Source organism: Eucyclogobius newberryi, unplaced genomic scaffold (assembly GCF_026437365.1).
Source record: "Eucyclogobius newberryi isolate DKJ021-1_F unplaced genomic scaffold, fEucNew1.0.hap1 SCAF_8, whole genome shotgun sequence".
NCBI lineage: Eukaryota > Metazoa > Chordata > Actinopteri > Gobiiformes > Gobiidae > Eucyclogobius > Eucyclogobius newberryi.
This window is the reverse complement of record NW_027316500.1, coordinates 38339327-38355913: the sequence shown is the minus strand read 5'-3', so window position 1 is coordinate 38355913 and position 16587 is coordinate 38339327. Positions and strand designations below refer to the sequence as shown.

The following is a 16587-nucleotide window of genomic DNA, read 5'->3' as shown; positions in this document are numbered from 1 at the left end:
CACAATAAAAAGCACTTGTGACTTTCTTACCTCGTAAGAGCTGGGCAGCTTGAGTTTGAGGCTGAGGAACTTCTTGATGGTTCCCACGGTGACTCTGCTGGAGCAGCGGATGAACCTCTTCATCAGGTCCTGAGGAGAAGACACTAACTATGAGACTAATGACACATGAGACTAATGACACATGAGACTAATGACACATGACATGTTTACAGCCTACGTCACATCTGAGGCGGTGTTTCTAAAGGGTCTGCAGGTCACATACAGAGCTCAGCAATGCCACCCACCTTTGCTTTGAGATCACTTTAAAGGAGAAAACTTCCACGGACTGGACTAAAATAACTTTGGACACACAGCTCAGATTATTGGGACAAGTAGCGTCCTTACAATGCGATCAGATGAGAACGTGTTTCTACAGACGAGCTGGACATGTCCACATGTCTCCACAGACGAGCTGGACATGTCCACATGTCTCCACAGACGAGCTGGACATGTCCACATGACTCCACAGACGAGCTGGACATGTCCACATGACTCCACAGACGAGCTGGACATGTCCACATGTCTCCACAGACGAGCTGGACATGTCCACATGACTCCACAGACGAGCTGGACATGTCCACATGACTCCACAGACGAGCTGGACATGTCCACAACCTGTCTCCACAGACGAGCTGGACATGTCCACATCAGGAGGACTTGTGCTACTTAAATGGCAACGACAACATTTTTCTGATATAAATCGATCAAGACGCGTAGTCTTCATTTCCTCTTTCGAACACAAGTTCAATGAATGGGCCATAGCCACGCCCACCCTGCACCCTTCATGTTTATCTAACAGTCGATCTCATGGATCTAGGAAGCCGTGAGTTGCGGGAGTTTTAAAGCTCTGACGTTCGGACGAACTCGGGGTCGTGCAGAAATGGTCGGAGGTCAGAAACTGCGGAAAATCCCTGAAAACAGGAATCTCCGTTTTTGACGTTGGCGGCCTCGAGAAACAACTTATTAAAAAACTCTCGCCTTACAAAATAGAAAAAAATACTTAAAGATGGCTGCCACTGCCTGAACAGGTCAAACATCTGTCTACATCAAATAGTCATTTTAAACTAATCCGTCAAAAATCTTCATGCTACACGGGGCACTTTTAATTACTGAGCACTTTTTTATTATTTTATGCCACACTGCTTGACATTTTTATCATTTTTAGAGGTTTTTATTGCCCCACTAGAACATAGGCCCGGGGTGGCCTACACTGCCAACCATGACACCTGGAGAAACAAAGTTACCACTTGATCCGGACACCACCACTCATCATCAACATCTGGAAGAAGAAATCATTTGACTCTCCAACGAACGTAAAAAGAAAGATGAACTGATATCAAAACTTATGGACATTGCCACCGGACAGCACACAAAGATTGCATCACTCAACAGCGCCCTCATAGACACAGTGGTGTGGGACCCTCATGGACACAGTGGTGTGGGACCCTCATGGACACAGTGGTGTGTAACCCTCATGGACACAGTGGTGTGGGACCCTCATGGACACAGTGGTGTGGGACCCTCATGGACACAGTGGTGTGTAACCCTCATGGACACAGTGGTGTGTAACCCTCATGGACACAGTGGTGTGGGACCCTCATGGACACAGTGGTGTGGGACCCTCATGGACACAGTGGTGTGGGACCCTCATGGACACAGTGGTGTGGGACCCTCATAGACACAGTGGTGTGGGACCCTCATGGACACAGTGGTGTGGGACCCTCATGGACACAGTGGTGTGTAACCCTCATGGACACAGTGGTGTGGGACCCTCATGGACACAGTGGTGTGGGACCCTCATGGACACAGTGGTGTGTAACCCTCATGGACACAGTGGTGTGGGACCCTCATGGACACAGTGGTGTGGGACCCTCATGGACACAGTGGTGTGGGACCCTCATGGACACAGTGGTGTGTAACCCTCATGGACACAGTGGTGTGTGACCCTCATGGACACAGTGGTGTGGGACCCTCATGGACACAGTGGTGTGGGACCCTCATGGACACAGTGGTGTGGGACCCTCATGGACACAGTGGTGTGGGACCCTCATGGACACAGTGGTGTGGGACCCTCATGGACACAGTGGTGTGGGACCCTCATGGACACAGTGGTGTGGGACCCTCATGGACACAGTGGTGTGTAACCCTCATGGACACAGTGGTGTGTAAGCCTCATAGACACAGTGGTGTGGGACCCTCATGGACACAGTGGTGTGGGACCCTCATGGACACAGTGGTGTGGGACCCTCATGGACACAGTGGTGTGTAACCCTCATGGACACAGTGGTGTGGGACCCTCATGGACACAGTGGTGTGTAACCCTCATGGACACAGTGGTGTGTAACCCTCATGGACACAGTGGTGTGGGACCCGCATGGTTCCCCTCAGCCCTCCTGCTCAACTCCTCACTCCAGATCCGCCCAAAATACTTCAACAATACAAAAGAACCAACAAAGACGCACACTTGGAGCTACAATTATCCCCAGTTTAAACCTCACTAACCGTTTTGCTGCACTGGCAAATGACTCACCTGCTCCAGCCGCCCCAGTTCAGACACTTTCCAGTCTGAACTCATCTATTGATTTCCCGGCGCTCCAGGATAGTGTCCCGAGTCACCTGTCCATGCAGACCGAGGACCCGCCACAAGCCCCGGTGCGTCCCGAGGCAGCTGTAACCACCCCCACCTCTACCTCCTCTGAGTCAACCGGGTTTAAAACATCTAAACGGCACAGAAAATCTTCGGCCAGACTGAATGTGATCAGAGAGGCAGTCCTGAGACGATCCAGTGGTGGTGCTCGGGCCCTGGCTCCAGTCTTGCCGCTTTCCTCAGCGCTGCGTGTACCCTCGCCACCATCGGGGGTGTCACGGTCCCAAGCCGCAGCACATCCGATGGCCCCGCAGTCACCAGTGGAGCTACGGCCATAACAAGTCGCAGCACAACTGGTGTTCGTGCCCGAGAACGCGCCTCTGCACAGGGACCCTCTACTGAAGGGTCCGGGTACACCGCCGCATCTGGCCCACAGCCTGGAGCCTCCCGACTCGAGCCCGGCCCCAGCAGCCCGTCCTCCGTACAAGGCGATGGCTCACAGCACCGAAATCCAACCACGGATCGCCCTCAGCCACTGATCTCTCCCACAACAGTCATCATCGGTGACTCCATCGTCAGACATGTCCGTTTCTTTAACGCAATAACGCACTGCTTCCCAGGAGCCGCGGTCTCACGGATTGTGAGCAGACTTCCTGATCTGCTCAAGTCCATCCCATCAACAGTTCACAGGATCATTCTTCACATCGGGACAAACGACATATCATACAGACAGTCTGAGACTACAAAAAGGGACTTTGTGGAGCATTTTAATGCCCTGAAACCGTGGATTATTCAGGGCATGTCTGTGTTTATCTCCGGACCCATTCCCACCATGATCGCGGTGCTGAAAGATTCAGTAGAACTCTCTATTTGAACACCTTTTGTAGGCTCCACTTCATACATTTTATTGACAATTTTAACCTGTTCTGGGATCGTCCCTCTCACACCGGGTGGATGGCCTGCACCTGAACAGATTTGGAACCCGTCTCCTCACAAACAACCTGCTCTACGCTGTCCACTTCCTGGTGGACGTTCCCGCACGCGAGTGACTGTTTACACAATCCACGCCCCTCACAACCCCGTCTTCTTCAGACCGGTCAACACACAACTGTCAACGCACTACTGCCCCCTCCACTGCCCCCTCCACTGCCCCCTCAACTGCCCCCTCCACTGCCCCCTCTAGGTCACTGCACACAATATCTCAAAATGGACAAAAGCAAGAAAACTTTCGTTGTGGCTCTAGCGCTCTCTGTCAGTCAGAAACACTGGACATGATCTTCCCTATTATGCCAATTATAACTATGAGAAACCGCAGATATAAACACTCATGAAACACGTGAAACTGTAAATCAGGGACATTTAATTCATGTTCCACGTGGGAGGACGATGTGTTGTTCTGCAGAAATCAAAGTGAAACTTGCTGTACTAAATGTCAGGTCTTTATGCAACAAATCATTTTTGATCAATAATTTTATTTCCTCTTATAATCTTGATTTCATGTTTTTAACTGAAACATGGCTTGATGAAAACACTGCTAATCCAGTTCTTATAGAATCTGCTCCACCCAATTTCAAGTTTGAATCTGAAATACGTAAAAACAAAAAGGGTGGTGGTGTGTGTGCTGTCTTTAGAGATGAAATAATCACCCACAGGTTGTTCTTTTGGGGTGTTTTCATCATTTGAGTATGTATCTTTTAAAATGGAGCTAAAGCAGTCTACATCCGTCCTCTTCATTGTTTTATACAAGCCTCTCCAGCACTGACAACGTTTTATTGATGATTTTACTGTTTTTTCTTTTAATGTTTTCAGTCGTATGCACAGACTTTGATGGTTTGGCTACAGGTGATTTTAACGTACACATGGACAGTGTCTGTGACAGAAGCGCTAAAGAGCTCGATACTGTTCTTGAAAACTTTGGTCTTACTCAGCATGTGAGTGGCCCCACCCACATCAGAGTGGCCCCACCCACAGCAGAGTGGCCCCACCCACAGCAGAGTGGCCCCACCCACAGCAGAGGGCACAATCTGGATCTGTTAATCACAAAGGGGGTAAATATATCAAATGTTAATGTGGTGGATGTTGCTCTGTCCGATCATCTCTGTGTCTTCTTTGATCTGCTTGTCACTCCTAAACCACCAGCTGATGCAGCCATTGTTCAGAGGAGACACATAAATGACAGGACGGGTGCACTGTTTATGGAAAGAATCAACATTGAAAATGTCCCATGTTCTGATGTCAATGGTTTATTGAACTCCGTTACATCAAGTATTATGAATGTCCTAGATAACATTGCTCCTATGAAGGTTCAGGTGGTTAAGAATAAGCAGAAGGCTCCATGGAGAAACGATGATTCAGTCAGGGCACAGAAAAGAGAATGCCGCAAGTCAAAGCTCCAAGTTCACTATGAAATATACACAAGAAAAATGTCGGTATACAACCAATTATTATGTAAAACAAGAGAAAATTATTTCTCAGAAATAATTGGAAATAATAATAACAACTCCCGCATTCTGTTAGCGACAGTAACCGACTGACAAACCCTCCAGCTCAGATGCCGTTGGAACTCATTTCCACATCAAAGTGCAATGAGTTTGCCACATTCTTCAAGGACAAGGTTCAGAACATTAAGAACACAATCAATCCCACAGTGCAAATACTAATTCAACAGCCAGTCAAACATGTGGAGCTGACTCAGTTTGTACCTGTGACTGAAAAAATTGTCCAAGAGACCATCACCAGCCTGAGAGACCGTCACCAGCCTGAGAGACCGTCACCAGCCTGAGAGACCGTCACCAGCCTGAGAGACCATCACCAGCCTGAGAGACCATCACCAGCCTGAGAGACCATCACCAGCCTGAGAGACCGTCACCAGCCTGAGAGACCGTCACCAGCCTGAGAGACCGTCACCAGCCTGAGAGACCGTCACCAGCCTGAGAGACCGTCACCAGCCTGAGAGACCGTCACCAGCCTGAGAGACCGTCACCAGCCTGAGAGACCGTCACCAGCCTGAGAGACCGTCACCAGCCTGAGAGACCGTCACCAGCCTGAGAGACCGTCACCAGCCTGAGAGACCGTCACCAGCCTGAGAGACCGTCACCAGCCTGAGAGACCGTCACCAGCCTGAGAGACCGTCACCAGCCTGAGAGACCGTCACCAGCCTGAGAGACCGTCACCAGCCTGAGAGACCGTCACCAGCCTGAGAGACCGTCACCAGCCTGAGAGACCGTCACCAGCCTGAGAGACCGTCACCAGCCTGAGAGACCGTCACCAGCCTGAGAGACCGTCACCAGCCTGAGAGACCGTCACCAGCCTGAGAGACCGTCACCAGCCTGAGAGACCGTCACCAGCCTGAGAGACCGTCACCAGCCTGAGAGACCGTCACCAGCCTGAGAGACCGTCACCAGCCTGAGAGACCGTCACCAGCCTGAGAGACCGTCACCAGCCTGAGAGACCGTCACCAGCCTGAGAGACCGTCACCAGCCTGAGAGACCGTCACCAGCCTGAGAGACCGTCACCAGCCTGAGAGACCGTCACCAGCCTGAGAGACCGTCACCAGCCTGAGAGACCGTCACCAGCCTGAGAGACCGTCACCAGCCTGAGAGACCGTCACCAGCCTGAGAGACCGTCACCAGCCTGAGAGACCGTCACCAGCCTGAGAGACCGTCACCAGCCTGAGAGACCGTCACCAGCCTGAGAGACCGTCACCAGCCTGAGAGACCGTCACCAGCCTGAGAGACCGTCACCAGCCTGAGAGACCGTCACCAGCCTGAGAGACCATCACCAGCCTGAGAGACCATCACCAGCCTGAGAGACCATCACCAGCCTGAGAGACCATCACCAGCCTGAGAGACCGTCACCAGCCTGAGAGACCGTCACCAGCCTGAGAGACCGTCACCAGCCTGAGAGACCGTCACCAGCCTGAGAGACCGTCACCAGCCTGAGAGACCGTCACCAGCCTGAGAGACCGTCACCAGCCTGAGAGACCGTCACCAGCCTGAGAGACCGTCACCAGCCTGAGAGACCGTCACCAGCCTGAGAGACCGTCACCAGCCTGAGAGACCGTCACCAGCCTGAGAGACCGTCACCAGCCTGAGAGACCGTCACCAGCCTGAGAGACCGTCACCAGCCTGAGAGACCGTCACCAGCCTGAGAGACCGTCACCAGCCTGAGAGACCGTCACCAGCCTGAGAGACCGTCACCAGCCTGAGAGACCGTCACCAGCCTGAGAGACCGTCACCAGCCTGAGAGACCGTCACCAGCCTGAGAGACCATCACCAGCCTGAGAGACTTTTAAAATCCGTGCTCAGTAGTCTGCTGACTCCACTTACTGAAATAATCAACGGTCACTTAAATCCAGAACATTCCCAACGGTCTTGAAAACTGCAGTTATTAAGCCGCGGCTAAAGAAGAGCAGCCTCGATCCCACAACACTTAACAACTATCGACCGATCTCAAACTTACCTTTCCTGGGAAAAAGTCCTTGAAAAAGTCATTTATAAACAGCTCACTCAGTTCCTCCTGATAAGTGACTCCTGTGATGTCTTCCAGTCCGGTTTTAGATGGCATCACAGCACTGAGACGGTCTCATTAAGGTTACAAATGACATCCGTCTGAGCACTGATGATGGCAAGGCCTCTGTTTTAGTCTTGCTGGATCTCAGTGCTGTATTTGACACAGTTGACCACGGGATACTTCCACAGAGGTCAGAGGACTGGGTGGGCATCACCGGCATGGCCTTAAATTGGTTGAAATCCTACCTCGATAACAGGAAATACTTTGTTGAGATTGGTGACTGTGTCTCTGAGAGCCTGGCATTGACCTGTGGGGTGCCCCAAGGGTCAATCCTTGGACCCCTTCTGTTCAATCTGTACATGCTGCCATTGGGACAGCTAATGTGAAACTGTGGTGTGTCCTGTCACAATGATGCTGACGACACTCAGATCTATGTCTCACTGACGGCAGGTGAATATGGACCTGTCAATTCAGTCATTGCCTTCAACAGATCAGTGAGTGGAGGCAAAACAACTTCCTCCAGCTGAACTCAGACAAAACCAAAATCATCGTCTTTGGCCCACAAAAACTTAGAGAGACTGGAGGTGGTTGCTAACACTTTCTCTCTCTAAAACCCGTAACCAAGGTAAAAAATGTAGGAGTAATTATGGACTCAGACATGAATTTCAACCGCTACATCAACTCAATAACATCAGTAGCTTTCTTCCATATAAAAAAAACATTGCCAAAATTAAAAACATAATGTTCCAACCAGACTTGGAGAGACTTATCCATGTGTTTGTCTCCAGTAGATTAGACTGTAACGGCCGCTCACTGTCTCTCCAAACGAGCTGTAAAACATTCAGAACGCTGCTGCTCGGTTCCTGACTAGAACCAGGAAGTACCATCACATTAGTCCTGACTAGAACCAGGAAGTACCATCACATTAGTCCTGTTCTCAGGTCTCTGCACTGCCCCCTGTGGATCAGAGAATAGACTTTAAAACAGCTCTAATTGTGTATAAGTCTCTCCATGGCCTAACACCAAAATACATCTCACACTTGTGTGTGCCATACGAACCACCTCGGACTCTAAGGACCTCAGGGACCGGCCTCCTGCTGGTGCCAGAGCCAAGACCAGACACGGAGAATCTGTGTTCCAGGTCTATGGGGCAAGGAATAGCCTCCCCGAAGTTGTGAGACAGGCCCCGCCCCGGCTGTGTTTGAATCCAAACTAAAAACTGTTTTGTTTAGCCGCGCCTATGACTGATTTTACCTGGTTTTTAATATTTTAAAATACTACATTATTTTTATTCTTTACTTTACTCTGATGTACATTGTTTTTACGTTTTTATAAACTGCATTGTGTTTTTAATTTATTACTTGTTTTAAATTGTGTTTTAAACACTGTAAAGCACTTTGAATTGCAGTTTGTATGAATTGTGCTTCATAAATAAATTTGATTTGATTTGATTTGATGGGACATACAGAGGACATACGCCTGACCGGCACGTCTCTGGCATACCGGGGTGGTGGTCCCAACTACAGAGGGATCACACTCCTCAGCCCGGTAAGGTCTATTCCAGGTCCTGGAGAGGAGAATCCAAACAATAGTCGAACCTCGGATTCAGGAGGAGCAGAGTGGTTTAGGTCCTGGTCGTGGAACACTGGACCAGCTCTATACCCTCCATCGGGGGCTCGAGGGTTCATGGAAGTTTGCCCAACCAGTCCACATGTGCTTTGTGGATCTGGAGAAGGCTTTCGACCGTGTCCCTCGGGGTGTCCTTTGGGGGTGCTCCGGGAGTACGGGGTCCGGGGCCCTTTGCTCAGGGCTGTCCGGTCCCTGTCTGACCAGAACAGGAGCTGTGTTCATTGCCGGCAGTAAGTGAGACCTGTTCCCAGTGCATGAGGGACTCCTCAGGGCTGCGCTTTGTCACCGGTTCTGTTCATAGTTCATGTTCACGAGTGAGGGAAGGATGGAGTTTGAGATTGACAGATTGAGATTGCTGCATCGACTGTTGTGGTAAAGAGGGAGCTGAGTCGAAAGGCAAAGCTCTCGATTTACCGGTCATTCTACGTTCCTACCCTCACCTATGGTCATGAGCTTTGGGTAGTGACCGTGTGTGCGTTTGATGTGTGTGCGTTTCCCATTCATGTGCAGTTCCTGTGCAGCTGCTTTACGCCATTCGCAGCATGTTCATTTCAACATTGTCCAGGACTACTTTTGCCCACACCCACCTCAAGGGCCATGTATTCAAAACACTTTCATTTGGAGACTTTGGTATTTAAAAATACAGTAAAACAAGATTTCATAAAGATTGCTATTCCACCTCCTTTTGCTGGGTCTATCACAACAAAACATATTATAATTGTCCAAATAAATGTCGGCATACGAGATTTTGGCGGTTAGCCATGTTTCAGAGAATATGAATATATATGAGGCAGAACTTAAGATGTCATTCATTACAAATGAAAAATAGCTGAGATGTTGCGCTTCCATTTCTGTTGTGTTCAGTTTCAGAAACAGAGACAGGAAAAACAAAAGTGATATTTATCACAAAATATTTCTTTTTGCATTTGTGACATACTGTGACGGACGTGTCGGCCTGGCTTTGTCCTGTGTTGTGCAGACAGTCCAGACAGATGGCGATCTGTGGGTCACTCCTGTGGTAGTCTTGCCTCTCCTCCTCCTCTGCTCCTTCGTCCTCTCTTCCTCCTCCAGGATCAGCTCCTCCCTCGAAGCCCTTCTGATGCTTCGCGCTGTCGACTGGAAATCACACGGGAAACATTAGAAAACAGTCATGTTTATTGGTCATCATTCGTAAAGGCTGAAAGTTTAATTGTAATTGAATTGGTCGCACTTGGGAAATCTCAAAGCTTAATTTATTCAGGTAATAAAAATGTTATTACCTGAATAAATTAAGCTTTGAGATTTCCCAAGATATACGCTGCAGAGAACTGAATGTCTCTAATGTGTCTTTAACCATCTGAAAGCTGCTGAAATTGAATTCTAGACTTCGTGTCAGGCTCTGAAATGCATGGGATTCTTGGATTAGTTTAGCAGTTGAACTAAACTGAAATGAACTAAAGACAGTTTATTCAAGTCCAAACCAGAAAGCAGAACACGCTGGATCCAAACCTGTAGTGAGGACTCAACGCCCACCCTCCCATTTTAATATATTTAAACTTTTCTATTATGCACTAAATATTGATTGTCTGCATGCCCATCCATAAAAGTCACCACACACTACTGGATAGTAGTCTGTCTTGGACTGATCACATAAACACCATTGTTAACAAAAGAGTAGTCATTATGTGACAGAAATAATCAGTCACAGTCAACATTCTGTCATTTTTCATGTTGTCTGAAGTGTGGTCTTCTGCATCTCAAAAGGAATTAGCAACAATACAATTGTTAAAAATAAAGCAGATAGACTTGTTCTTAGTTGCTCTAATAGAACAAGCAGAGAGCTGATGTATTCCACTCTGTCATGGCTTAATTTAGATAAAAGAATACAAGTTACATTGGCCACTGTGTAATACAATACACTGAGCCTAAAATTGCCTCATTTGAAATTGAATCAAATAGTCGGCCCGGGGGTCAAATATTGGCCCTCTAGCTTCTTGCTAAGTTTGTCCGAACAACAAAAAGTAGTTATTTTTATTATAAAATTAAAAAAAAGAAAAAAAATTAAAAAAGCATTTTGATACCAACCTATTATTACAGTTCCAAGTCTTATTAAAGGTGTGGAGGCATCGAAATGCAAACTTTTGATTGATTCACTTTGTCATTCAACAAATTCAACATTGTTGGGTTGTTTGTGGCCTTCTGCTTCGGATAAGTTTCAAAATGCGGCCGCCACGTGTTGGAGTTCACCCCAGTGAACGAGAGGGCGTCCCTACGCCTTCAGGTGGGGGACAGGTCTCTCACTGTCGGCCTACGGGCGGAACAGCAGTGGAGAGCACTGGACTGTGCACCAACCGGGGACTAGAACGTTGTTCTACTGGGGGACTTCAACGCCCACGTGGGCAAAGACAGTGGCACCTGGAGAGGGGTGATCAGGAAGAACGGCTTCCCCGACCTAAACCGATCTAAGCAGGGTTTGGACTTCTGTGCTAGCCATGGATTGTCCATAACGAACACCATGTTCAAGCACAAGGGTGTCCATCAGTGCACATGGCACCAGGACACCCTAGGCCGGAGGTCAATTATCGACTTTGTTGTCATGTCATCTGACCTCCGGCCGCGTGTCTTGGACACTCGGGTGAAGAGAGGGGCAGAGTTGTCACACCACCTGGTGCTGAGTTGGATCCGCTGGCGGAGGAGGAAGCCGGACAGACTTGGCAGACCCAAGTGCATTGTGAGGGTCTGTTGGGAACATCTTGTGGAGCCTTCTGTCAGCAGGGTCTTCAACTCACACCAGCTTCTCCCAGATCCCGGGGGAGGCTGGGGACATTGAGTCCAAGTGGACCATGTTCTTGACCTCAACTGTCAATGCGGCTGTGGTCGCAAGGTCTCAGGTGCCTGTTGAGGTGGCAACACCCGTTGGTGGACAACAGAAGTAAGGGATGCCGTCAGGTGGAAGAAGGAGGCCTCGAAGGTCTCCTGAGGCCGTTGACAGGTATTGGCAGGCCCGCAGTACCGCAGCTTGGTTCCTGATGGCAAACCATCAGGAACCTCATGAGTGGGAAATAGGGCTGAGCGAAATAATATGTCTGTTTGCCGTAACCCGACCGACCCGGTACGAAACTAGCCAACTGAAAAAAAATTATCAGCATTTTGTTGATAAAACGTCAAAATCTTTTATTTTTCAATTATTTCGCCAACTCACCGACCGGTCTTTCCTAAACCGCTGTGTCGAATATTTTTATCACGCTGGTAAACCTATCTGTCATCCCAAAGGACTGATAACGCACTGCACAACACATGTGCGTCTTCATTTTCGGTCCTCCACATGCGTCTGTAACAAAACAGACCGTGCATCAGGGTCGTTGAATTGCCTTTAACAAGTTGGTATCTTACGCAATGCATTCTGGGATTGAAACACGCCCAGCAGCGTCATCACAACAAACATGGCGGTGCCCGTGTCCCCCGCATGTTCCCCCCGCTCGCCTTGGCTACCAAAGTAAAGGATAACGACGTACAAAAGGTCGATTGAAATATCTTAAAACCGTGAGATTTAGTCTCACAATCGGGTTGATAGAGACGTTTTGCGTCATTGACTGTTGAAGCCTCTGACCCCTGGACTGTTGAAGCCTGACCCCTGGACTGTTGAAGCCTGACCCCTGGACTGTTGAAGCCTGACCCCTGGACTGTTGAAGCCTGACCCCTGGACTGTTGAAGCCTGACCCCTGGACTGTTGAAGCCTGACCCATAGGCGCAGTAGAAGGTGTAAAGCTCCTTGGTCAGTCATCGGTTGTCTGCACCGTGGAGGGCTTTAGGCTTGTAGTTTGTGAGAAGCCGGAGCCCACTCCACACAGAGGTGGAGTTGTTGTCAGAGAACTGCTGCTTCAGATGTGAATTGTACTGGGATCTAGGTCTCAAAACCTCCCTGCTAAATCCATACTTTGCATCTTTGTAGTGCTCTCTGTCACCGGCCCTGTGCGCTGCCTCCTTCTGCTGCCTCAACTAACTCAGTTTGGGTGTGAACCTGGGTTTGTCTTTATTGAAAGTGACTTTGGTGTGTGATGGTATAATGCTGTCCTCACAGAATCAAATTGATGTCACAGTGTCCGTGTCCTCATCTAAACTACCTGTGGCAGCTCAGGAAACCTCCCAGTCTGTAATGTCCAAACACACACTTCTTAGAAGTCCTCACTACAGGTTTGTGGAGCCTCTGTCTGTACGTGGGGATCAGAAGTACCATGGCATGATCTGAAAAACCTACAGCTTCTCTCTCAGAGAGAACCTTTTGTCTCTCCACACGGAGCAGCTGGAAGCCCTTCAGCTGTACGGCACAGTCCGGGACCGACTCGCTGAGCCACGTCTCCATGAGGCACACAACAGAAGAAGAGGAAAAGTCTCTGTTTTGTCTCATGAGCAGCGCCAGTTCATCCAGTTTGTTGGAAAGTGAGTTCACGTTAGAGAGGAAAATCTTATGAGGGCGTACGAGTGCCGCGTTTCCTAAGGTGCATGAGCCCACCAGCTCGCTTTCCTCGTCTGCGGCGTCTCACTCTTCTGGCCAAAAAAAGGATTAATTCCGCAACAGATGCTAAAGAAGATGCTTTTCACAGGTGTAAGAGCACGCTGACACACAATTTATGTACAAAAACAGACAAAACAAAGTGGACTGAAAATCCAGGGCATCCGTTTGCAGCGCCATCTTGGTTGTTAAGCCATCTTCCAGTAAGGTTTACAGGAACCCCCGACACATTCTCCATTGTTAAAGAAGCCCACACAGTCTCTTCATTCAAGACCAGGCTTATGGTCAGGCCAGGAACAGAAATATAAAGCTACAGTTTCAGCTACGCTGCCCTAGGAGAAACTCTGCTGGGGGAAGTATGGCAGCCTGAGCACTATCCTCTGATAAATACTTATTCTATCAAACAATATTTAATATTTGATTTCACTTGCAAACTGCTCATTGCCTTTTCTTCTTCTTTTCCCACTTACCGGCCCCCTCGAGGGAGTGGGACAGACACATCGATGACCTGTGGACACAGATGCTCCTCGAGTCCCTGGAAAATCGGTCTCTACTCCATATGAACGGTTCTTCATCTGGTTGTCCTGCTGAAGAACTGGTTGTCCTGCTGAAGAACTGGTTCTCCTTCTGAAGAACTGATTCTCCTCCTGAAGAACTGGTTATCCTCCTGAAGAACTGGTTCTTCTCCTGAAGAACTGGTTCTCCTCCTGAAGAACTGGTTCTCCTCCTGAAGAACTGATTCTCCTCCTGAAGAACTGGTTCTCCTCCTGAAGAACTGATTCTCCTCCTGAAGAACTGGTTATCCTCCTGAAGAACTGGTTCTTCTCCTGAAGAACTGGTTCTCCTCCTGAAGAACTGATTCTCCTCCTGAAGAACTGGTTCTCCTCCTGAAGAACTGATTGTCCTGCTGAAGAACTGGTTCTCCTCCTGAAGAACTGATTCTCCTCCTGAAGAACTGGTTCTCCTCCTGAAGAACTGATTGTCCTGCTGAAGAACTGGTTCTCCTCCTGAAGAACTGATTCTCCTCCTGAAGAACTGGTTCTCCTCCTGAAGAACTGGTTCTCCTCCTGAAGAACTGGTTCTCCTCCTGAAGAACTGGTTCTCCTCCTGAAGAACTGGTTCTCCTCCTGAAGAACTGATTCTCCTCCTGAAGAACTGGTTCTCCTCCTGAAGAACTGATTGTCCTGCTGAAGAACTGGTTCTCCTCCTGAAGAACTGATTCTCCTCCTGAAGAACTGGTTCTCCTCCTGAAGAACTGGTTCTCCTGCTGACGAACTGGTTCTCCTCCTGAAGAACTGGTTCTCCTCCTGAAGAACTGATTCTCCTCCTGAAGAACTGGTTCTCCTGCTGAAGAACTGGTTCTCCTGCTGAAGAACTGGTTCTCCTGCTGAAGAACTGGTTCTCCTGCTGAAGAACTGGTTCTCCTCCTGAAGAACTGGTTCTTCTCCTGAAGAACTGGTTCTCCTCCTGAAGAACTGGTTCTCCTCCTGAAGAACTGGTTCTCCTGCTGACGAACTGGTTCTTCTCCTGAAGAACTGGTTCTCCTCCTGAAGAACCGATTCTCCTCCTGAAGAACTGGTTCTCCTCCTGAGTGGCTGCAGCTCCACTGTCTATCTCGCATCAGTCTGTCTGATGGAGTCAGATCTCTCCTTCACTGTGGAACTCTGAGAAGGAGGGTCTAAGGACAGAAGGATGGTCTAAGGACAGAAGGAGGGTCTAAGGACAGAAGGAGGGTCTAAGGACAGAAGGAGGGTCTAAGGACAGAAGGAGGGTCTAAGGACAGAAGGATGGTCTAAGGACAGAAGGATGGTCTAAGGACAGAAGGAGGGTCTAAGGACAGAAGGAGGGTCTAAGGACAGAAGGATGGTCTAAGGACAGAAGGATGGTCTAAGGACAGAAGGAGGGTCTAAGGACAGAAGGAGGGTCTAAGGACAGAAGGATGGTCTAAGGACAGAAGGATGGTCTAAGGACAGAAGGAGGGTCTAAGGACAGAAGGAGGGTCTAAGGACAGAAGGAGGGTCTAAGGACAGAAGGATGGTCTAAGGACAGAAGGATGGTCTAAGGACAGAAGGAGGGTCTAAGGACAGAAGGAGGGTCTAAGGACAGAAGGATGGTCTAAGGACAGAAGGATGGTCTAAGGACAGAAGGATGGTCTAAGGACAGAAGGAGGGTCTAAGGACAGAAGGAGGGTCTAAGGACAGAGGACTTGCTCCTCGTCCCTATGGACATTGTTTAAGTTTTTAGTGAATTTTGTTCACTGACCAGGGCAATAAATGTATCATCACATTTGTTTCTAATTTCAGTTTGCACGTAAGGAACACTAAGGGCTGTAAACCCAGACTAGACTCAGACTAGACTCAGACTAGACTCAGACTAAATCAAGATTAGCCCAAGTCCAAAACCCGGAGATGCTGAGCACAGAATGTGCCAGAGTGCGTGCAAACATCTCTGATAACTCGACTCATGCAGAGGCAGATTCATGTGGTGTCGCTCCTGTTCGGGTGGATCAAAAAGTCTCCTTTAAAATGTCTTAAAGGTACATTTGACATAACTGTGTTTGTCCTTTAAAAGAGATGTTACCTTTTCCATTCTCCAGATGCTGGTTTCTTTTCCAGAATTCGACCTCCCGCTGCTCCTCCTCTGCACACACACACACACACACACACACAGAGACACACACACACACAGAGACACACACACACACAGAGACACACACACACACACACACAGAGACACACAGACACACACACAGGCACGCACACACAAACACACACACACAAACACACACAGACACACACACAGACACACACACACACACACACACACACACACAGACAGACACAGAGACACACACACACACACACACACGCACACACACACACGCACACACACACACACACACACACAAACACACACAGACACACACACACACAGAGACACACACACACACACAGAGACACACACACACACACACACACACAGACACACACACACACACACACAGTTAGTGTCCACAGTGGAGCTGGTTTCATGTCCCTGAGATGCTCCAGAGCTCTGGAGCAGAACATTATATCTTCTGTCTCTGTGATTGAAATTCAAGGCTCAGCTTAGCTCACTGTAAACTGCTTTATTTTCTCATTTTCTAAGTCATTTCAGGTGAAATTGAAAACCTTACAAAAAAAAAGTGAGTTACTGGACATTCTAATCAGATTGTGTCTGTATTTTTAAGTCACTGAACTTCAAAGTGCAAAGAATGTACTAAATATGCTAACAACACACATTACTGCATTAACAAATAATAATAACGGTAATATCAAAAGAAAAGCAT

The 16587-nt window shown here is 48.6% G+C and overlaps 1 protein-coding gene across 1 annotated transcript in view; it reads right to left on the bottom strand.

Annotated features, from left to right (window-relative positions):
• LOC140351369 (polycomb group RING finger protein 5-A-like) overlaps window positions 1-16587 on the bottom strand; it is a 72478-nt gene that overhangs the window by 16703 nt on the left and 39188 nt on the right. The window contains exons 5-7 of the mRNA XM_072437179.1: window positions 15840-15899; window positions 9705-9883; window positions 31-129 (exon numbers count right to left, since the gene is read on the bottom strand). Coding sequence (XP_072293280.1) covers window positions 31-129; window positions 9705-9883; window positions 15840-15899 — 338 coding nt within the window. The remainder of the gene's footprint in view (window positions 1-30; window positions 130-9704; window positions 9884-15839; window positions 15900-16587) is intronic.